The 25,191-nt window shown below is 38.8% G+C and overlaps 1 protein-coding gene across 1 annotated transcript in view; it reads right to left on the reverse strand.

Annotated features, from left to right (window-relative positions):
• Positions 1–25,191, reverse strand: part of LOC150089224 (furin-like protease 1, isoforms 1/1-X/2) — a 553,478-nt gene that overhangs the window by 217,836 nt on the left and 310,451 nt on the right. The window contains exon 5 of the mRNA XM_090388436.1: positions 3,128–3,204. Within this exon, the coding sequence (XP_090244562.1) occupies positions 3,128–3,204 (77 nt within the window). The remainder of the gene's footprint in view (positions 1–3,127; positions 3,205–25,191) is intronic.

The following is a 25,191-nucleotide window of genomic DNA, read 5'->3' on the forward strand; positions in this document are numbered from 1 at the left end:
TTTCTGTTATAATACCAATACAGGTGACCCCCGCTTAACGCTGATAATTCGTTCTGCAAAAACAGAGCGCTAAGTGAATCCGCGCTAAACGAGCGCTGCATTCCCATAAGGTAACATATATATTTGTGAGTTGCTGTCGGTGCCATAGGATATTTCCTAATCAATAATAAACGGTAGCGAAAAGATGCACAAATGTCGGTCAAAATATTTAATATTCAAATATTTGTACATATAAAATATTCTGCATTGCATACATATATAATTGTGTGGTAACTATTTACGTATAAAAATTAAACTTACTTCCAATTAAAATCATGAATTTAATTGATCTAAATTGATTTAATTTAATTGATGAATTTAATCATGAAAAATGTGTCGATTTTGGGTTGAACTTTTGCCCTCCCAACAATTACCACCCAACAATAAAGTCAACCGATCCTTCGCTGCTTTGAAACCTGGCATGTTTTTTCTTCTTTCAATATGAAACTTCTTTTAGGCATTCGTTTCCACAAAAGTCCTGCTTCATCTATGTTAAAAACTTGTTGAGAAGTATAACACATAATACCCCTCTTCAATAATTTTAACAAGTTCTTTTTTGAAAGTTTCGGCTCCTTGATCTGCACTCGGCTTCTCCCTGGATTTTAAATCTATTCAACCAGCCCTTACCAGTTTTAAATGGTTCCACATTTTTTTTTTTTTTTTTTTTTTTTTTTTAGGTGAGTTTTCTTCAGATAATCATATTGGCTAATCTCTCTCTCTTTTTTTTTTTTTTTTAATAATATTTAACTTAACTGAATTCTGCATTGGATATTATCTTCAATAAAATTACTTAAAGTGTTTCCATTTCAATTCTAATAGCTGGCCTAGCCCTAGTTGCTTGCAGTGGAACAGATATCTTTCCCGCTGCTAAAATTAATTCTTTATTTTTTTATAATTGTTCTTACAGTTAAAGTTGCAAGTCCTAAATTATGGCACACATCCGCTTGTCGTTGACCGGAATCGATTCGTTTCAAAACTAGAAAATTGCAATATACTTGATAATTTTTTAAAATGTCGATCTCAGAACTACGTAACAAGTCACTGTACTGCAATTAAATTAGCGTGCGAGAAAATTTCTCAAGTCGGCGTGGGAAACGTCTTAATGCTGTTTTGCTATTCATTTTCAAGCTATCAACTCCATCAAATGAAACGATTTCGTTAAATATGCCAAAAATTCAATCTGTAAAAGAGCGTTATAGTGATCTATGACAGTGTTATAGTCAGATATGGATTATAATATAAGAATAGCATTATAGCGAATCAGCGTAAACCGAACCGCGTTATAACGGGGGCCTGCTGTAGTTAAATCTTGTTGAAAAATCTTAAAATTCTGCCAACCAACCACTTTTAGAGGCTGAATAGATTTTCTTGCTAAGTGCAAAAACCATGGAGAAAAGTTCGACTTAACTTAGAATTTAACTTATGTTTTTTTCTCAAATAATGAAAATCTTGTGAGATAACAGGACTACACACCTTATCAAGTAGGCGCTTCCATAGCCAGGTGGGCAGAAGCAGCAGTGCGTAGCACACGCTTCTTGATTAGACTGGGGTTCGAGTCTGTGACCACCAAATACAGAGGATGTGGAAAGGTCAGAGAATGACCACCGCATATCCCCGGAGCAATATGGCCTTAGTTGCTAATGCTCCTAAAAACCAAATAACACCTTATCAAGTAGCAAATTAAAAATTGCAATTAAGATCATTCCAGAATATGTGGGTTCAAAATTCTCTAAGCATTGGATGCCCTGATACAATACATAGTAGGCAAAATGTTGTCAGATTGAAAAATACTATCTGATTACATCACATAAGACAGAAAACAACTTAGCAACAAAGAATAAATGACTCTAGAAAGGAAATTTATGACATTTAATCTAATATTACAACTGCTTTTATTGTCTATAAACGATACATTAAGGTAAATTTCTCCAATTTAGCTGAGTGAACAAAGTATAACTGTTATTCCTGTATAAAACTGCTACATACATTAGAGGTTTAGGAAGCAGGGCCGCGTTTACCACTAGGCAAAATAGGCACATGCCTAGGGCCCACTGAAAATAGGGACCTACACAGAGGTATTTGTCATTACTGCATGAAATAAATAAATCCACTGGCTTTGACTTCTAAATTTAATTAAAAAATATATACCAATAATAATACTTATTGCAACGCCAATGTCATATTTGGGTGGTGTCTTTTGTCGATACTTTGGTGGCAGGGGGAAACGTACGCGACAGCACAGCTGTGCACAAGTATACATTGTTTTTCACGAACCACTAGTACAACGCGAGTGGAGAAAACGTTTGTCTACACATAGCTTGACGCATACAGTTGCAGTCGAACCACTATCTGTAAATCAACACACATCAAACAACCCGAACATTGATGGTAAGAAGTTTTACTTCCAATGCGGGAGAGTTCCTCACACAAATTTTTTGTTACTTGTATGAAAATAATTTTTTTTTTTTCTTCTTTATAATTATGTTTGATAGTTTGTAGTTTGTATCAAACTATAGCTTTATAGTTTGATATATTAAGTAAGGCTGAGAATGTAGTCACTGCTTCTGAAAAATTTAATTTTATAATCGAAAACAAAATTATATCCACATTTCCTAATGTCGGAATAATTTTAAGATCGTCTTTAACATTACCAATGAGCAATGACGAAGGAGAGCATTCATTTCCGCACTGAAACTGATAAATTATTTACACAGTACTCTTTCGGAAAAAAAGCTTAACACGCTGGCAATACTGTATATAGAAAAGGATATTCTAAAAACTCTTTATGAGGATATTATTAATAAGTTTACAGATGTCGAAATTAGAAAACAAAAATTTTCAAGTTATAAAAATAATTTAATATTGATTTTTTATTTTCATTTTATATTTTTTTGTAATCTCAAACTAATAATATAAATTAACGCAACTTCAAAAGTTGTGATTTTTTTTAACAAATATCACCCTCATTCTTGTTTATATAAGAAGGGACCCGACTTTCATTTGTATGCCTAGGGCCTGAAAAGCTCTAGACGTGGCCCTGTTAGGAAGAATTATTAAAACTCAACTATAAAAGTATTCGAATACGTACCTATTTGAATCAATTATGTCATATCGAGGTTGAGGATCATTATCATGATTATTGACATCGTAACTAGCATTGGGATCCTACAAGTGAATAGAAATGCAATGTGTTTCTTAATTAAGTGATGCAGACATTACCTAAAAACTGCAAAATCAATAGAAAACATATGTATAAATGCTCGGTATTATCTAAATTTAAATTACCCTCATTAGATGACAAAAAAATTATTTTCATCGTTTAGTTTGGTTATTTGTGTTTTTTTTTAGGAGCATTAGCAACTAAGGCCATATTGCTCCGGGGATATGCGGTGGTCATTCCCTGACCTTTCCGCATCCTCTGTATTTGGTGGTCACAGGCTTGAACCCCGGTCTAATCAAGAAGTGCGGGCTACGCACTGCTACTCCTGCCCACCAGGCTACGGAGGCGCCTCATCGTTTAGTTTAAAATATGTAAGCATACCTCTCATATCTACAATGTACACTTTTCAAGCTCCATATTTGAGTCATCTGCAGTTTTGCTTCCAGATTCAGATATACTTGAACACACTTAAACAAAATAATCATCAAAAAATCGACTATCAGCCTGAAAAACACCCATTAAATTATGATAATTCCAAGTTAACTGTTTAGGAGGATACACAATAAGCCAACCCTAACTTGGGCTCTGTTCTTTCCTACTTTAAATATCGATGTTGCATCTACATGGCACTAGCTTCATGTAAAACAGTAAATTAGGCAAAGTCTCCACCTACTATACTATTGCTACTGATAATGCAATACAGAAATGGGATATAAAACAAATACAACCTAACAGCATACAATTGTTTTAATGTTTATTATATGAAAGAAAATTAAACAAAATATAAAAATAATACAAATATATTATTTAAAAAAATAAGAAAAATAAATAATAGAGATAAAAAATATAAGCAAAACATATACAGCAATACTCCGCATAGCACTGATAATTGGTACCAAAACTGTACCGTGTTATGTGAAACCGTGCCGATTGAGGTATAATTATAATGGGTTTTAATTGAATTCATAACAGAGAAACAGTCTACAAACAAATTATAATAAATCTATAAACAATCTGTGCTTGGAAGCCAATTAAAACAATTTTAATTAAAAAATATTGCAAAAATTTAAAATTTTATTTATGAAAAGGTAACATCATGAGAGATGAGAAAAAAGCTTTATTGTTTATTTAGGTATTTCAATAATGAAAAAGTCTGGTGAAGTCATCTCTTCTTTTTCTCGGCATTTAAGTCTTTGTAAGATCAAATCCAATCTTGTAAAATTTGCCATACCTTGATGCTACGTTCAACATTCGGATCTCCATTCATAATTGCCTTGCGGGCCATTATGAACACGCTTCTTGATTAGACCGGGGTTCAAGCCCATGCCCACCAAATACGGAGGATGCAGAAAGGTCAGGGAATGACCACCGCATATCCCCAGAGCAATATGGCCTTAGTTGCTAATGCTCCTAAAAACCAAATAACAAACAAACAAACCATGTCAACCCCCCCACACCCTGAAAAACTTTCTCCAATTCTTCTGTTGAAAATTCTTTTGGTGCCACTTCAGTATTATCCAATTCAGAATTATTTTCCTCTTCTTCATATGCAGTTTGCTCATCAATTTCAAGGAGACACACACCGTCTAAGTCATTTGCATGTGATTCAATGCAGTCACATACATTGGCAGTGTCCAAAGTTTCAAATTCCAAGTCTTTTCTGATCTTCACAATGTCTTCAGCAATTGTCTGAACTTGCGATTCAAAATCAGTGAAATCATTTTCCAAATGGGGCAAAACATGCAGCCAAACAGTACGCATGTTGTTGGCAGTGATTTATAGCCAGGATGTAGATATACTTTTGATTGCATTCCTGATGTTATAATTTTTCCAAAATGTTTGTAAAGATGATCCCGCTCCTGTTGAAGCTTTAGTCACTTGGGAAAAAGTTCGCTGCAGATAATATGCCTTGATCCATGGGTTGTAAGAGAGACATTGTGTTAGGTGGAAGAAAGCATATTTTTACATTTTCATTGAGATCAGAAAATTCAGTTGGATAGCCTGGTGCATTGTCTAAAAGCAACAAAATTTAGAATTTCATCCCTTCATCTTTGCAGTAATGTTCAACCATTGGACAAAATTAATTTGTGAACCATTCTGTAAACAATTCTCTTGTAATCCATGCTATCTCTTATTGGATCGCCAATAAGAGATAGCATGGATTACAGGCAATGTGCTTTTTACACAACCCTTTACAGCTCCTGGGTTTTCTGCTCTGAACACAAGTAGAGGCTTCAATTTAAAATCCCCAGATGAGTTTCCACCCAACAAAAGTGGTAAATGATCTTTTGATGCTTTATATCCAGGTTGGGCCTTTTTTTTTTTTTTTTTTTTTTTTCAGAACAATCCAGTTTTGTTGACGTTGAAAATTTGTTCGTCCTTATAGTCAGTCACCTTCTTCAATGATGCCTTTCAATTCACTGAGAAATCTTCTTGCAGCAGCATCTTTGTTTGCAACTTTTGCTTGCACTTTCACCTGAGATACGAACATTGCAAAGCCCAACATGATTTTTAAAACAGAAAACCAACCACGATTGCTTGTAAATATTTCTTTAGTCTCCTCCTCTTCATTTTCTTCTTTTTTCCTTCAGCATGTTACAAAGGTTCATGGCTTTTGCTTGAATGATGTTTTGACTCAAAGGAATTCTTTTCATAGTTAATCCATAAACATAAAAGACATTCCATATTAATCAATAGTGAACTTCTTTGTTAAGTCATGTAAGATGCTGTAGAAATTCCCTGCTCTTTATACTGAACCTTCTTACGAATAATGATTCACACTGATGCTTCATTCATTCCATTTTCCCGTGCGATTTTAGCATACGATGCACCACCTTCATGGCACTTGATAATATCTAGTTTTTTTTTCTAATGTAAGCCATTTACATTTAGTAGCTCCTCTGCTTTCATTACTTTTACTTTTTTGATTCACTGTTTCATATTTAAAGGGGAACAAAATAAATTGTGAAATGAAAAGTTTAAAAAGCTATCACGTCATCTCATCAAGATGGAATTAAGAATACTGAACACTGTTGCATGTTGCTGCGAACTGCCTGAGGGGAGCTATTGGCACATGCATAAGAGACAATAGAGTTGGCACCGCAGAAGATATGTACACATGCCTAGGCTATGACAATGCAGCATATATGTAGATTTGAAAATGAAATGCACAAGGCATAATTCTTATGGATTTTGGTATTTAACTATATAATATTGGTGTAAATACACCATAGTTAATCCATAAATTTGAACTACATAAGTAGTATAGAAGGCATCATTTTAATTGTATCTCATATTGTGGTTGCCTTCACAACGAGATGCCTTGTGCATTTCATTTTCAAATTATATTTTTACCAACACCCTTTGACATCTCTCATATTGTGGATATAAATTCGCAACTGTGATGGCATGTTGCATTACCAGAGTACCTGCCCGCCCACTGATGATGAAACCCAATAGCTTCAAAACGATCGTCTGGGTGGTGATATCCTCTGAAAATAAATAACAGTAGTCTTCTCTACTAGAGAAGCGTTATTTATTTGAAGTAGTGCAATACTGCTATCTCGTTGTAAAGGCAACCACAATATGAGATACAATTAAAATGATGCCTTCTATACTACTTATGTAGTTCAAATTTATGGGTTAACTATGGTGTATTTACACCAATATTATATAGCATATATGTAGAGTACGTGTATAGGCTATTGAATGAGTTTTAATATGTACAGTAAATTTTCGACTTAAACTTAATTGAAAACTGTGTTATAGTGAAACCCGTGCTGTTTGAAGCCATGCTAAGTGAGGTATTGTTGTATATCAGTTTCTTTGAATACTTTGCACCTTTTTGGATCACAATGCCCCATGCATCACCCAATCAGTTAACTGGAACTAGCTCTGCATATATAGTATGAACATTCTAGTTTAAAATTTGTTTGATCACGAATATCATACAGTATATCATAAAATGCTAAATAATAACTGTAAAGTGTTAATTATGTACATCATTTCAGCTTGCTTATTATTATTTACTGAGTATTTCAAATTAGTAGTTTCAGTGGTATATTATTATTTACTGAGTGTATTTTGGTTTTATGGTTGAAATATAATTAACTTTTGACATCTCTCAAAAACAGTAGTGGTGCACGATTCAAATTTAAGGCAAACTATGAAGTTGAAGGAATAAATGAATTAATTATAAATAGTAAATTACTCAGGAAATAACAGAATATCAAAGCAATATCAGTTTACTAGCAGTGATAAGCTTGGGAAAAGGGAAAGGATATGAATAGAATGTAACAGAGTTGAATCACTCAGATGGCAATTTACTAGATTTTCAGGACTGTTAAAGGCACTAAACACACTCTCAAAAAGTCATTTATTCAGTTTTGTTTGCCTAATGTTTGCACACATTTTAATAGGACCTTCAGATTTCAAAATGTTATTGGATGTTCTAATGCAATAATCACATGGTAATTTTTTATGTCCATATACACCACAGTTATGCATGCAAATTTTCAGGTAAACCATTCATTCTTCCTAGGTGAGGAAATATCAGTAATAAGCAGTGTATGCTTATCTATATATATAAATGATGTGTGGTTTGTAGAATAAATAAAGTGTCTGTGAAAATGGAAATTACACAAGGTGCCAGAACTAAGAGAAGTTTAAGGGTTGGTAGAAAGTTGAAGTGAAGTAGTGGTTAAACAGGTGAAAGAATTTGAAAAACCTAGTGCAAAAATGAACAGGGACTGAGGGAAAAAAAAAAAATATATATATATATATATATATATATACACACACACACACACACACACACACACACATACACACAACTAAATAAATAAATTCTACAAACCACACATTATTTATATCCTTTTGCTTCCTTTACTGCTGCACTGTGCATTTTGGAGCATTAGACATACTATAACTTTTGTTATTTTCCTTTTTCTGCTTATTTTGCTTCTTAACTGCTATATATTAACTACTACTATATATATATATATATATATATATATATATATTTATATATATTCTACTAAAATAATTTGTTTCTTATTTTTTTGTTTCGAATTAGTAATTCAATTAATATTTGCATTTATCTGATAAAGCAGATGAAACTGTTTCTTACTTATCCCTGGAAATTACTCAAAAATAATAATCAAAGTTGGCGAGAATTTTGTTGCCATTGCACTCATTTAACAGATATAAGAAATATATACGCACCTTTAAGGTATTAAAGGTAAGTTGCTACAATGGATAAAAGGATGGTTGAGTGGGAGAAGACAGAGGGTGGTAATTAATGGGTGCTGCTCTTCATGGACTATTAGTGGAGTCCCACAGGGTTCGGTGTTGGGTCCTCTGTTGTTTTGTATATTTATCAATGATTAGGCTTAGTGTTGAAGTTTGCAGTGATACAAAGGTTGGCAGGGTTGTTAATGACAGCAATGGCAGTGTGCTACTGCAACAGGATCTAGATAATTTGGGCAGATGGGCTAAGAAGTGGCAACTGAAGTTTAACCTTGACAAATGCAAAGTACTGCATATGGGTAGAAGTAACCCCCAGAGAAATGTACCAACTATGTGGTACTACACTTAAGGCGGTAGAAAATGAAAAAGACCTGGGAGTAATTGTGCAGTCAGATCTGAAGTTTTCTGAGCAATGCAGACAGGCTGCCAGGGCATGGGGTTTTGTCAATGATATATAGAAATTTTGTTATCAGGGAAAAGGAGGTGATTGTCCCTCTGTATAAGGCAATGATCAGGCCACGCCTTGAGTACTGCGTACAGGTCTGGAGGCCTCATTTTTAGGAAGGATGTAGATTTGCTTGAGCGTGTACAGAGAAGGGCAACAAGATTGGTGAGGGGAATGAAGGGATCCTCTTACCAACAGAGGCTTAAGTTCTGCAAATTGCAGTGGTTGGAGACTAGACACCTGCATGGTGATCTGAATGAGGCCCTGAATGGATTGAGCAAGCTGAATTCTGATGAGATCCTTCCACTTGTTCAGATTACAAACATAAGGAGCATAAATTCAAATTAAGAAAAGCCAGATGTAGAATAGATGTGCAGAAATTTGCCTTTAGCCAGCCAGTGGTTAATTGCTGGAACAAACTTCGATCTGTCGTTGTGGAAGTTGATAGTTTAAATAAATTTAAGGAGGAACTGGACAGGCATTTGGAGGGAATGGTGTGATTTTTTTTTTTTTTTTTTTGGCTGATGCTGCATAAGCTCATACACTTGCTTTCTTGCATCACATGCCACTACTACTACTACCATTTATATTCTTTTATGTAATTCCACAAGCATATAATTAATTGTCTTTTTTTTATTGTCTATAAACTATAAATTTATAATAATATGAACATGATTTCATAATTTTACAGTATAAAAAAAATGTAATACAATTTTATAGTTTAATATGTACTACTGTCACATTACTTAGGAATAGTGTAGCATTATTACTGTACTCACGTATCTCTTAGTTTAGTGTGACATTTTTAATTTAAATTTAAACAAACTTTGCCATGGGCTACAGCAAAAATGCAAGGAGCTCAAAGTAGTGGTAATGGCTCTTGCTTTGGCTTGGGGAGAACTGCTGAGGGCAGTTCTACAAATATCAGCTTTATAATGTGTCTGCATGTCTGCAAAGCCATCTGTAGAAGAATGTGATACAGCCAAAGGGAATGCACTTATGTGATTTCAATGCAAAAAGGGTAAGTGGATTAAGCTCAAATCTGGTTGTTATGATGGGCAAATATGAGACATTTTTTGAACAGAGTTGATGCTCTCAAAGGAATAAGAATGTGGGATCCATCAAGCACTCAGCTGCAGAGCTTAATGCAGAGCCTACATTCATGCATGAGCAGAATCCATAGCAGTAAAAAGTTCACTGGTCCCAAAGGAAGTAGCTATTATCAGTGATTCTGTTGTCAAGGAAACTGGAAATACTCTATATTGTGCAGAAAGTCTCATGAATGATGTTGTGGAACAGTTATTAACTTTAAAGGGCACAAAAGAAGAATATTATTGTACATGTTGATATTAAAAATATTAAGAACAGGAAATCTTAGGACATACTTAACAGGTACAGGACAACATTGAGAAAAGTCTGTGAGTAGGATTAAATTTGGAAGTTGTTTTTGTTGTTTTGGAGGTTGTTGTGGTGGTATATCTGTGTAACAGCACAAGAGTTATTAGGGCGCCCCTGTAAAGTGGATCCATGATCCCTTTTGGCACTGATGATGAATATAGCGTGCTTTTGCATGTGCATGTTTGAAGGCTAAAAGATTGGCATTGGTGGGATATCCTTGGAATATCACCGAAGCTTTTGTTCTGTGCCTTTTTTGCTGCTGTGCATTCAATATTCCACCAAGATTTCAGAAACTACGGAAACTGGTTAGATGTTTTCGTAATTGTAGTTTCTGATGCACGGACAATGCTTTCTCTGATGTATGCCACTGCATCACTGATAGGCTCCTAGCTGATTGTACTAATATTAAACTCTGCCAGAAACTGAAAGGCATTCCAGTCAGCCTGATCAACCTTCCACCATGGCAACCTAAAAGGTAAACACAGCCTCCCATTAAGTAGGCTGTTTATCACAGGGAAGTGATCACTTCCCTGTGATAAACAGGGAGGTAGAGGAAAACCTCACTTCCGTAGAGGTTTTCCTCTACCTCCCAAGTAAGTGAAGGAAGGAGAGAGAGGGAGATATAGAGAGCATATAGAAAAATTTGTTAGTTTCTATATTTAGAAGCAAAAGGTCATTGTCAGTGAGCGCCATGCTCTATAACACATCCCCTTCCATTATTGTCAGCAATACGCCACAAGGTGTTATATCCATTAAAATCACCCAAGAGGTAACCTAAAAAGGTAAACACAGCCTCCCATTAAATAGGCTGGTTATATCACAGGGAAGTGATCACTTCCATAGAGGTTCTCCACTACCTCCCAAGTAAGTGAAGGAAGGAGAGAGGGAGAGCATATAGAAAGATCAATAACAAAGAACGTATGGGTAGGAATATGGAAAAAGTTGTTAGTTCCCATATTTAGAAGGAAAGGGTCATTGTCAGTGAGCGCATACTCTATGACACATCCCCCTTCCATTATTGTCAGCAATACGCCACAAGGTGTTATATCCATTAAAATCACCCAAGAGTAAGACAGGGGTGGGCAGCTGCAAAATGAGATCATCAAGATCTGTAGGAGATGTTAGCCCAGGTGGCAAATAAACAGAGCACACCGTTAGTAAAAACCCTACTGTAAGGCGAACTGCTACCGCTTCTAGGTTGGTGGAGAGTGGGATAAGTAGAAATGCAGTATGGTTGCCAAGAAGAATAGCAACCCCCACCTCCTTTGGGTCCATCTCCAGTTCTGTCCTTATGTACGATAGTCGTATTTGTTAGCCTTAAAATATGTCTCCTGAAAGCAAAAGCAAATTGGCTCAAGCTTTTTCAGAAGGGCCTTGATGTCGTCATTATTTCATTGGAATCCACAAAAATTCCACTGTAGGAATTCAGCCATTATTTTGGCTTGGTAGGTACATCAGGAGGCTTCCGAGGTGCCAAGGGCTTACTTTTCTCAGTCTTGGATTTATCTCGTTTGGGAAGTATGGGTTCCCAAGTATGGAAATCCAAGATTGAGTCATCTTGTACCTCATTCTCTTCAACATCCATATTTTCTTGGGTACTAGGAGGCACTTCAGCTTTCTTGCTCTTTTCTGTGGAAATTGCTTTTGTTATTTATGGAGCATTGGGAGGTACCAATATGGGAGTGCCAGCTGATTGATCTTTTTGTGTAGGTTTTTCTAAGATTAAGAGGTAACGTGCAATGGGAGTGAATGACTCTTTTGGAGGAATGGCCATTTTTATTTGAGTTCCAATGAAACATCTCCCTGCTACCTTCTGTGGCATAAGTGGATTTGTTGGTATTTATAAGCTTCACAGCTTTTCTTGCCTCCTGATAAGATACGTAAAGCTGTTGAATTTCTTTTTCCTCTTTCAACCTCTGGCATGCTCCATCTCCATCCCCATTTCTTCCATCATGCAGTATGATTGATGACTTTTGAGGTTATGATGAACAAATTGGCGAGTTCCAATATTCCTTACATTTCGAGGGTACAGCTCTAAAACGGTGTTCACAGGCCGGCCGCTAAGTAGGACACCAGACCGAACCTATTGGTAACTCTCTAGGAGGCTTCCGGATCAGCTAGTGTATAATCTTGCTACCTCTACTCTGCCAGATAGTGACTGGAGGGAGTCCAAGTAGTGTGTATGCGGGGAGCATTGTCGAGGCCACGTTATGTCAAGGATCTGGGTTTATTCTTACCATGTGTACGCCATATCCAAAAATTTCATTACTTCATACAGCATGTCCCACCCACTTTTTCTTACTATTCAATACACCATGAATTGTCAAACTACTAGAGCAAGCTTATCTGTGAAAAGATCTAAACCTTCCAAGCATTTCCTAATTCATTTCACAAATATATGTGGTCTCAATTCTAATCTCAACGATGTCCATTTCCACTTGCAGTCTGCCAAACCCCATGTACTTTTTCTGACAGAATCTCAGTTATCGGTTGATTCAACTACTGCTCATCTCAGATGCCCAAATTATTTGCTGTATGATTCTTTTTGCCTCAAAGGTGGTACTTGTGCATATGTCCATTCTGATATTCCCTGTAAGAGACTTGGCAATTTGGAATCCCTCTCTTTGATCTTCTCTGGCTTAAAATCTCTCTACCTCATTGTATCAAATCCATCTGTTGTTTCTACCGTTCTCCCAACTCCACTAATCACTTGGAGCTCTTTGACTTCCTCTATTCGCAACTTGACTTTCTCCAGTCCAACTTTCCTAACAGTGAGGTAATTTTCCTTGGTGATTTTAATGTTCACAACTCCAGCTGGCTTCAGTTTTCTAGTCACACAGACCCAGCTGGTCGAGATGCTGAAGCTTTTGCAATTACTAATGATCTTGCACAGATTGTTCATTTACCTACAGGAATACTGGAAATTCCTAATCATACAGCCAATACACTTGATCTTTTTCTCACAAACAACCCTTCTAAGTACATGGTCGAAGTGAGAGGCCCTTTAGGCACTTCAGATCACAACTTGGTGATTGTCTCTTCTCCAATGGAGCCTTTATCTCATAGCTATTCCCAACCTCGTGTTCTTTGGCATTACAAGAATGCAAAATGGGATGACTTGTGAGACTTCTTTTCTTCTTTTCCTTGGTCGGATCACTGTTTCAAAAGTTCTGATGTCAACGTTTGCTCAGATCGTGTTGGTGAAATAATACTTGCAGGAATGGATTAATACTTGCAGGAAATAATACTTGCAGGAATTTATAGGCCATATTGCTCCGGGATATGCGGTGGTCATTCCCTGACCTTTCCGCATCCTCCGTATTTAGTGGTGATGGGCTCAAACCCCGGTCTAATCAAGAAGCGTGTGCTACGCACTGCTGCTCCTTCCCACCTGGATACGGAGGCACCTCACATCTGGGGTGGTGTCCCCAAAACCTCTCTCAGGATTCTTGATTCCATTCAGAAGAGGGCAGTTAGGTTAATTAATGACTCATCTCTAACAGTCTCTGCACTTGCTGTCTCATAGACGTACTGTTTCTGCTGCATGCCCCTTCTACAGATACTTCCATGGGCACTGTTCTTCTGAATTAGCTTCTATAATTGCTGCTCTCTCTTTCAAAACAGTCCAAACACGTGCTGCCACTATCCAACATCCATTTACTGACCAACTTCAAACTCACAGAACAATCTTTTCATCTTCTTCGTTTATTCATTCAACTGCCGTTTTCTGGAACAACATTCCTTCATACGTATTTCCTGAAAATTACTGTCTACAGAAGTTCAAGTCCAATGTCAACAAATATCTTCTTTCGTCTTCTCAACCTCCAACCCAAGCACGGTAACACCTCTCGTGTTTGGGGTTTACATAAAAAAAACTCATGAGTAAGCAGGGTGTTCTCCTTGGTAGTTAATGCAGGTGGGTTTTGTAGCTGAAAATGGTGTTGTTTCATGCTTTGCAACACAAGAGCATGCAAGGATTCCATGGCAGGACATTTCCGAATGTCCATATTTTTGGCAACTAAAGCACCATAAGAATTTGGCACATATGGATGTACTGGACAGTTGATGTAGCCAGCTTTAATCTCATTAGAAGACGTTGGTTAAATTTATGTCAGAATGATGGTTCTAATGGGAACAAGTTTCCCATTATTATGCACAGATATTCTTTTAACAGCAATCACTCCCTGTGGTTTCAAGTTGGAGCAGATTTCCTCCTCGGTAACGTCAAGAAGGTCCCACTCTGAATTGAAACCTCTCGATGAATTGAGTGTTCTGTGTGGTGTTTCAGTTATCAGTATTCCTTTGAATAATGTTGCTCAGAGTAGCTGCTCTGAATGTCTGTCATTTTTTGTTTCAATTAAGAGGTCCCCAGAACAAAGCCTCTTAACTGATTTAGGGGAACCTGCTAACCCCTCTATGCTTTTCTGTATAAAAAAAGGATATCATTTTCCCAATAGGATTTCTGCTATTGAAATTCATGATTAGAAATCTTGGGACACGCCATGATGGTATTTCTGTTCATTGTCTCATTGCAGCAATGGCAGTTTCTGTTTCTCCATTTGTATTTGCAGATAGGGACTGGGTTGGGACCCCTGAAGAAATTAGTTTATCAGGATTCATAGTATGTTTTATTTTGGTTCGGCACCAGGGTTCCCTACCCATCATGGAGCCCAAAAGGACATCCACTACCCAGCAAGCAAAAATTGCACGCAGGAACAGGATGCCAGGGCCACAAAGACATCATACCTGCAGTCTGAATCCTGTCCCTTCGACCATGAGGATAGGGGCATGGTATTAGCAGCATAGTTCACTTGCAGGCGAACCCACTAGCCAGTTGATCTTGGCTGAGCCTTCCAGAACCACCAGTCTTGTCGAAGCAGGGGCCAAAGTGATGTGTTGAAGCTGGGCCCCCTCAACCACCAGGATAACCCTTTCCAAATTTCTATGGGTTTCAGCACAAGGCAAACATACTGGATTCCTATGGTGTTAGCCTGGAACTTAGGCTGTGGGCATTAGATTCCAGTGAAGCTAATCTGGCGGATCAGCAGCATCACTGAGAGGTCCCTTCACCATGTACAGGTGCCAACTTCAAGGGGCTGGTGTAGAAAACAATCATATAGTAAATCCACAAAAGTATGAGTGACCCACAAGGTCCATTCAATATCTGGAAAGTTAAAGTCCCCTATTATAAGAGAATTTTTTTACTGGCACAATATGTCTATACAGTTGTTCATTACAGTCAGTGGACCTATAACACTTCTACCCTCATTTTTGTTTTCCTAGTGCTTTATGTCACACTAAACTGATTCAACATGGTTGATCAACAGTCGATGGTTCGACTTTTGTTGATCCTGCTCAGGTGGCTGACAAACTGAATCAGTATTCTGCATCTACATTTACACATGAGGAGTTATTCAGGGAGAGGAATGCCAGAAGTTTATATCATACTCTGGAATAAGCTAAATGATTTTATAATAACTGAGAGCAAAGTGCAGGAGAAATCCTTGAAGTTAAACATAAGAGAGGCACCTAGTGTGGGTGGGATCTATCCAGTTATATTAAAGGAGGGAGCAAAAGAAGTAAGCAAACCCTTAACCATAATTATGAGAGCTTCCTTGGACACAGGGAAGGTCCCTATCGACTAGATATGTACAAATGTGACCCTAATTCACAAAGGGAAATCAAAGGGTGACAAGTAATTACAGACCTGTTAGATTAACTTCTGTTCAGCGGAAATTAATGGAGGCACTGGTTAAAGAAGCACTGCAGGATCATCTATACAAGACTGCAGTTATAGTTCAGACACAGCATTGCTTTGTTAAGGGGGTCTTGTCTAACCAATTTTATTGGATATGATGATGTGGTCACAAAGGAACTGGATTCAAAAAATAATTCTGACATCATATACTTGGATTTCAGGAAAGCTTTTGATACTGTTGCAAATGGAAGACTGCTGTACAAATTGGAGCAGTATGGCATTAATGGAAAATTGCTGGTATGGATAAATGGATGGTTGAGTGGGAGAAGGCAGAGTGATAATCAATGGACACTGCTCTTTGTGGACTAATGTTATTAGTGGATTCCCCCAGGGTTCACTGTTGTGCCCACTGTTGTTTTCTGTATTTATTAATGATTTTGATGAAGGATCAGGCTTAATGTCCAAGTTTCCAGATAATACAAAGGTTGTCAGGGTGGTTAATGACACTAATGACAGTACACTACTGCAATAGGATGTAGAAAAGTTAAGCAGATGGGCTGAGAGGTGATGAAATGTACAACTGAAGTTTAACATTGGCAAATGGAAAATACTGCATATATGGGTAGCAGTAACCCCAGAGTAACATATCAACTGGGTGGTACTACATTGGAGAATAAAAAGGATCTATGGGTAATTGTGCAGTCAGAAATGAAGTTTTTTGAGCAGTGCAGACAGTCTGCAAGAGTAACTCATGGTGTCTTTTCAATGATATACAGGAATTTTTCTAGCAGAGATAAGGAGGTGATTATCCCCTTGTATAAGGCAATGGTCAGGCCACACCTTGAGTACTGTATACAGGTGTGGGGTCCTCATTTTAGGAAGGAGGTAGAGCTGCTGGAACAAGCTCAGAGAAGAGCAACAAGATTAGTGAATGGAATAATGGGTTGCTCTTATGAAGAAAGGCTTAAGTTTTGCGAATTACAGTGTCTATAGAGTAGGCACCTGTGAGGTGATCTGATTGAGGTGTATAAGGCCTTGAATGGTTTGAGTGGGTAGTTGATTGCTGGAACAAACTTCCATCTGTGGAAGTTGACAGCTTAAATAATTCAAGGCAGAACTAGACAAACATTTGGAGTGAATGGATGGGTGAAATGAGAAAGGTGTTTTTTTTTTTTTTTTCCCCTTTTCTTTTTTGGCTGATGCTATATAAGCTTGCTTTCTTGCATCATATGCCTCTGGTTTGCATTAGCATTAGCATTAGTAGAGGCATATGATGCAAGAAAGCAAGCTTATTCAGCATCAGCCAAAAAAAAAAAAAAAAAAAAAAAAAAAACACACACCACTCCCATTTCACCCCTCCGTTCGTTCGAAATACCTGTCTAGTTGAGCTTTAAATTTGTTTAGGCTATCGACTTCAACAACAAGTGATGGAAGTCGGTTCCACCAACCAACCACCCACTGGCCAAAGGCAAATTTCCGCACATCTATCCGACATCCGTCCTTCCTCAATTTGAATTTATGCCCTCTGAGGTGATTATTCTGAGCAAGATGAAGAATCCCATTGGCATTGAGCATGCTCAAACCATTCAAAGCCTTATACACCTCTATCAGATCACCTCGCCGGTGCCTAGTCTCCAGACTCTGTAATTTGCAAAACTTATGCCTTTCTTCGTAAGAGCAACCCTTTGTTCCATTCACTAATCTTGTTGCCCTTCTCTGTACCCGTTCCAGCAGCTCTACATCCTTCTTGAAATGAGGCCTCCAGACCTGTATACAGTACTCAAGATGTGGCCTAACCATTGCCTTATACAAGGGAATAATCACCTCCTTATCCCTGCTAGAAAAATTCCTGTATATCATTGACAAGACACCATGAGCTACTCTTGCAGCTCGTCTGCACTGCTCAGAGAACTTCATATCTGCCTGCACAATTACCCCCTGGTCCTTTTCATCCTCCACCACTGTCAGTGTAGTACCGCAGAGTTGATACGTTGCTCTGGGGTTACTGTTTCCCATATGTAGTACTTTACATTTGTCAATGTTAAACTTCATTTGCCACCTCTCAGCCCATCTGTTCAACCTTTCCAGATCCTGCTGCAGCAGCATAGCGTCAGTAGTGTCCTTAACAACCCTGCCAACCTTTGTATCATCTGCAAACTTGGACATTAAACTTGATATCCCATCATCAATATCATTCATAAACACCGAAAACAACAACGGACCCAACACTGAACCCTGTGGAACTCCACTAATAACATTAGTCCACGTTGAGCAGTGTCCATTGATTACCACTCTCTGTCTTCTGCCACTCAACCATCCCCTTATCCATAGCAGCAATTTGCCTCCAATGCCACGCTGCTCCAATTTGTGCAGCAGTCTTCCATGTGCAACAGTATCAAAAGCCTTTCTAAGATCCAAATATATAATATCAAAGTTATTCCCTGCATCCAGTTCTTTTGTGACTACATCATAGTATCCAATCAAATTGGTCAGGCAAGACTTGCCCTTAAAAAAACCATGCTGCGTCTGAGCTATAACTGAATTCTTGTCTAGATGATCCTGCAGTGCTTCTTTAACCAGTGCCTCCATTAATTTACCTGGAACAGAAGTTAAACTAACAGGTCTATAATTACTTGTGTCAGCCTTTGATCCTCCTTTGTGAATTGGGGTTACATTTGCACATCTCCAGTCTATGGGTACCTCCCCTGAGTCCAAAGAAGCTCTCATAATTATGGCTAGGGGTTTGCTTACTTCCTTTGCTGCCTCCTTTAATATAACTGGATAGATCCCATCCACCCCAGGTGCCTTTTTTATGTTTATCCTCAACAATCTCTCCTCCACTTTCCTCTCAGTTATTACAAAATCATCCAGCTCACTGCCAATGTTTACTTTACCTACATCATTCTCCTTCCTGAATAACTCCTCATGCGTGAATGTAGATGCAAAATACTCGTTTAGATTTTTAGCCACCTGAGCAGGATCCTCAACTGTTGAACCATCAATATCCAGTGGACCACTCTGATTCATCCCTTTCCTTCTTGAGTTTAAATATGTAAAGAACTCTTTTCTGTTTTTCTTTGCATCCTTTGCCAAGGATTTTTCGTAGTCTGCCTTTGCCTGCCTAATCTCCTTTGTGACTTGGTTACAGACCAACTTATATCTATCATAGGCTTCCATGTCATCCATTAATTTGTATGTATCCCATGCATTTTTCCTCTCTGCCACATGTCTCATTAGTTCATCTGACAACCATTTAGGCTAAACCTTGAACAATATTTCTTAGTTGGTATGTAAAGCCTGGTAGCCTCCAAGATTAGTTCCTTGAATGCTTCCCATTTTGAGTTTGCTGTTGGTAACATGTGTGGTTTATGCCAAAAGGTAAACATATACACCATTAGATGTAGGGGATGTAAGGCAGTTATTGGGAGATGTTGTTCCTCGGTTGATTTTAAACCCCTGGGGCTCACATCTGGTGTGTATGGGCTTGGCACACCCAGGGTCCTGAGCTGAATATCATCATTCTTCTCTTTCTTGATGATTCCTTTCTACTTTTGACACCAAGGCCAGGTAATCAACACCAGAAACTATAGAAAAGACATCGCAAAGGAGCCCAGAATGTCAGATGACACATGTCGACGATGCCACCTGGCCTCAGAAAAGATCCAACACATCACCGCGGGGTGCAAGGTGATCACCCAGACTGAGAACACTCATAGACACGACCAGGTAGCCAGGATAATACATCAGAAGCTAGCGAGGAAATACCAGTTGACCAAAGAAAGTGTACCATTCTACAAGTACGAACCCCAGGCAGTACTAGAGACCCGAATCCACAAGCCGTACTGGGATCGCGCCATAATAACGGATAAGACCACCCCGCACAACAGACCGGACATAACCCTTGTGGACAAACTGGAAAAGACTACCCACCTCATTGACATAGCAGTGCCGAACACTTTGGTTTGGTTTGAAATTTTACTGGCGCATTAGCAGCAGTGGCTATAAAAGGTAAAAATAGATTCTGGTAACTTTAAAAGAGGTTACCTGGTCAAAAGATTAGGTGTAAGTTTAAAAAGTGGTATATATTCTGAAAATATAAAGGTTATTTTATATACATGTATATAAATTAGTAAGCTGTAAAAAATTAAAAAGAGCTGACACCATGTTATTGTCGGATAAAATCTGACTGAGTGTATAAGGTTCAGTCAGATGGTTTAAAAGCAGTAAAGCACATATTATTAAAATCTGAGCACTCGATTAAAATATGTTTCAGGGATAACATTGTATCACAGGACTCACACATCGGAGGGTCATCAGCCCTCGACAAGAAAGAATGTCAGATGACTGTGTCCTATGCAGTCCGTGCTAGAACAACTTTCTCCTTGCGATTTCTGCGCAGACTAGACTGCCACAGTTGAATTACAGGCTTTATCTGATGTAATTTATTGGTTGTCTGTCTATTCCATGTATCTTGCCACAAGGTATGAATCTTTTTGTGTATTACTTGCCTGTAGTCTGTATAGCGGACTGATAGGCAACAATTATTAGAAGGAATTGCTGATTTGGCTGCGATGTCAGCCCAATCATTTCCCCTAATCCCAATGTGGCTGGGAATCCAGCAGAAGCGGATATCATATTCACGTTCGTGGAGAGAGTGAATCTTCTGCTGAACTTGAGACAGAACTGGGTGAAGATTATATCTGACAGATAGTAAAGCTTGTAAGACGCTCAAAGCATCCGAATATAAAAAGAACCGTTGGTGCTGGCTAATATGATCCAAGGCTAACTGTATAGTGTGCAGCTCCACAGTGAATATGCTGCATTCAGAGAGAATCTGCTCTGATATAGTGGTGTCTGCAAAGACAGCAGCAGATCTTACATAGAATTCTGACTTTGAGCCATCTGTGTAAACTGGCACAAAGTCCGAATGTTCAGCTCTGTGTGCTGAAAAAAGCTGCATGTAGACAGACGATGGAGTGTCCGACTTTCATCAGTTTTTAAGGGAAAATTCGCATGTTGGAACATGAGCATGCCAGGGTGGAAGGGGCTGATTTGGTGTTTGGCAACCTTGTCTACCCTGATTTTAAGTTCTTTGAGTAGCACTTGGAAACAAATACCAAAAATATGATTGGCAGTCTGAAGGGCACTGTACAAACTTTCCTATCATGGCTCAAAAACGGATGGCCACGTCGAATGGTCTGACAGGGATTTCGGTTTTAAAGCATATTGAAGAGACAACTGCTTATGTCGAAGTGATAACAGTGGTTCATTTGCTTCAACGTATAGGCTCTGGACAGGAGATGTTCAATATGCCCCAGTAGCAATACGGATAGCCTGATGATGGATAGAGTCCAGCCATCGAAGTACACTTCCCTGGCTAAATTGTACACCTCATAATTGTACTCATAATCTAGTCTCAATCGCACAAGTGCATGGTAAATGCATAGTAGGGTGCAACAGTCTGCTCCCCAAGATGTAGAGGACAAAGAGCAAAGAATATTAAGACCTCTTGTGCACGTTGTATGAAGTTGATGGATGTGATCTAGAAAGGTCAGCTTTTTATCAAATACGAGTCCCAAGAATTTTGTATCTGACGCTACTGGAATAGCATTTTTGTCCAAGCTTTAAATCAGGTCCAGGATGAAGATTACAACAAAAGTGTAAACAAACGGTCTACTGTGGTGACAACCTGAATCCATTAGTAAGTGCCCAGGAATTAAGGTGATTAATGGCATGTTGCAGTAGTCTTTCAATAACCCTCATGTTGCATGACAGACAAAATATGCTAAAGTCATCAACATAGACAGTTGGAGGAATTTGTTCTGTGATGGAATTTACTTTGATGGCAAAAAGCGTGACACTTAATACTAATCCTTGCAGTACTCCCTCCTCTTGGCAAAATGGACGAAAGAGTGAGGATCCTACATGAACTTGGAAGGATCGCTTGGCTAGAAAGTATTTAATAAAAATGGGGAGATGCCCTCTAAGACCAAGGTCATGCAAATCTTTTAAGATGCCAAATCTCCAAGTTGTGTCATATGCTTTCTCCATGTCAAAGAACACTGATACCAAATGTTTGCGTTTTAGGAAAGCATCCTGGATGGATGTTTCCAGTCTAATAAGATGGTGCAGAGTGGAGCTTTTTCTGTGGAAGCTGCCCTGAATGTTGGAGAGAAGACAGTTTGATTCTAAAAACCACATTAAGTGAAAATTAACCATTCTCTCCATGATTTTGCAGAGACAGCTGGTCAGAGCAATAGGACGTTAATTATAGGGATTTTAGGATCCTTTCCTGGCTTCGCAAATACAAGAACAATTGCCATGCGCCAGGCATCCGGAAACTGCTCTTCAGTATAGATTTTATTATATAAAAGGAGCAGGTGACCCATAGATGTTGGGGAAAGGTACTTAACCATTTCATAATGGATTCCATCTGGTCCAACAGCGCTTGCTTTAGAAAGTGAGAGAGCTCTTTTTAATTCCTACATAGTGAATGGTTCATTGCAGGAACAAAGGCCCTTTAGTGTGAAATTCAGTGCCTGTTTTTCTCTTTTATGTTTCAGGACCAGAAACTCTGGGGGATAGGATGATATCCAGAGATGTTTGAAAATGTTTCCCCAAGAGCATTGGCTATTGCAGTGGGCTCTACTATAGTGCATCCATTATAGTCTAAGATCGATGAGGGGTGAGATGTATATTTTTTTTTCATTTTCCAGATTTTATCCCAGGCCACCTTAGCATTGGTAGACTGGGTAATCGATGCCGTAAAATGGATCCATGATTCCTTCTGACTCTGGTGGTGAGTGTACCGAGCTTTGGCTCATGCGAGTTTGAAGGCTATAAGGTTGGCCATGGTGGGATATCGGCAGAATATCCCCCATGCTTTGTTTTGCTCTTTTTTTGGCTGCTGTGCATTGTGAATTCCACCATGGTTTGGGAAAAGGTGGAAACCAGGAAGATGTTTTTGGGATTGCAATTGCAGCTGCATGGACGATGTTTTCTGCAATGCACATGACTGCATCATTGATAGGCTCCTGATTTACCGTAGTGATTTCAAAATTTGCCTGATGTTGAAAGGCATTCCAGTCAGCCAGATCAAACTTCCACCGTGGTAACCTAAAAGGCAGACATGGTCTCTGAGTGTGTAAGCAGGTTATCACAGGGAAGTGATCACTTCCATATGGGTTCTCCTCCACTTCCTAAGTGAGAGAATGGAGAAGAGAAGGGGAGCAGATAGATAGATAAATGGCAGAAAACGTGTGGGTAGGCATGTGGAAGAAGGTGTTTGTTCCAATATTTAGAAGGGAGAGGTCGTTGTCATTTAGCATAAGCTCTATGACTCATCCCCTTCCACTGATGCTAGCACTACCCCACAGGGTATTATATCCATTGAAATCCACGAGAAGTAAGAAAGGGAAAGGCAACTGTATTACAAGATTATCAAGGTCTTTCTGGGAGATGTCACTCCCAGGTGGCAAATAAATAGAACAGATGGTTAATAAAAATCCCACTGTAAGGTGAATTGCAACAGCCTCTATGCTGGTTGTAAGTAGAAAAGACTGAACTGGGGTCTGGTTGCCCACAAGGATAGCCACTCCTCCATAGGCAGGACCATCGGAAATTCTATCCTTTCGAAAAATTGTGATGTTATGCATGGTGGAATCACCATCTGCCTTTAAGTAAGTCTCCTGCAAGCATAAGCAAACTGGCTCATGCTTTTGCAGGAGGGCCTTGATGTCATCAGTATTTTGCCGGAATCCATGACAATTCCATAGTAGGAATTTAGCCATTATTTTGGCATGGTGGTTCCATCAGGCAGCTTCCGAGGTGCTGAGGGCTTACTTTTGTCAGTCTTGGATTTATCTTTTTTGGGGAGGTATGGATGCTGTCCCATGTCCATTTCTTCCTCTGCAATGAGTTCCAAGACTGATTGTCTGGTACCTCCTTGTCCTTTACATCCGTTGTTTCTGGTATTACTGGTGGCTCTTCTTTACCACTTGGTTTTGGTAGTGGTGGAGCACTAGGAGGTACGGACAATAGGAGTGGCAGATGACTGTGATTTTTGGTGGGCTTTTGTGAACTCAATAAATAGTGTGCAATCAGAGTGAATGACTCTCTTGGTGGCATAGTCATCTCTGTTTGTGTACCGATAGTGCACTTCGCAGAAACCTTCTGAGCATATGAAAGCTTCCTGTTATTTATTGGCTGGATGCATTTTATAGCCTCTGGGTAGGAGATATTCAGCTCTGTTTTTAGTTTTTGGATCTCTTTTTCATCCTTCCACCGCTGGCATGCTTTGGAGTATGCAGGCTCCTTGGCTCAATTTACACAGATCGGTTTGGAAGCTGAACATTCCTTGCTCTCGTGGTCTTTCGCACCACATCGTGTTTGTGAGTGGCTGTATTTTTGGCATTTAAAACACCTCAGTGGGTTTGGAATATAAATCCTCACTAGGCAGTTTAAGTACCCTGCCTTGATGGAACTTGGAGGCCGTGGGGTGTTAAATGTTAGGATGAGAACTCAATAAATAGTGTGCCATCCCATCCTTTCGATTCCCGTCCTTTCACATTGATATTCTTTTGACAGCCCTCACTCTTTGTTCTTTCAATTCAGAGCAGATCTCTTCTTCAGAGACATGAAGAAGGTCCCACTCTGAAATGACACCTCGTGAAGAGTTCAAAGTTTTGTTGGGGGTTACAGTGATAGGTATTCCCCATATTGATTTGGCTTTCAGGATTTTTTTCGCCTGTTTCATATTTGTAGCTTCGATCAAGCACCACAACGCAGTTGTTTTACAGATTTAGGTGATCCTGCCAACCCTTCTAATCCTTTCTGGATAAAGAAGGGTGACATCTTCCCAATTGACTGCTCTCTGGTGGAATGGAGAATGAGGAAGAGCAGTGTCATGGTCTTGTATCACCACTTCCGGCTCTTTTTACAGAGGTGTTTTCTATGTTATCATCTCAATTAGGTAGGGGCCTTGTTAGGGCCCCAGAATAAATACGATTTAAATTACTCATATGAGTAAGATAAAAATTTCCAATGCCCTAAGTACCTCACCCACCACAGAGCCCTATGAGGGGACACCCACTTGTGAACTAGCAGGTACTGCGTACACGAATGGGATGCCAAGTTCGCTTAGGAACACCATACCCACATTTCCAAAAAGCCTTGATTCCATCCCAGGATCAAAGGGAGGGAGAC

The sequence above is a fragment of the Mastigoproctus giganteus genome, chromosome 2, assembly GCF_048544385.1.
Source record: "Mastigoproctus giganteus isolate SK-2022 chromosome 2, ASM4854438v1, whole genome shotgun sequence".
Taxonomy (NCBI): Eukaryota; Metazoa; Arthropoda; class Arachnida; order Uropygi; family Thelyphonidae; genus Mastigoproctus; species Mastigoproctus giganteus.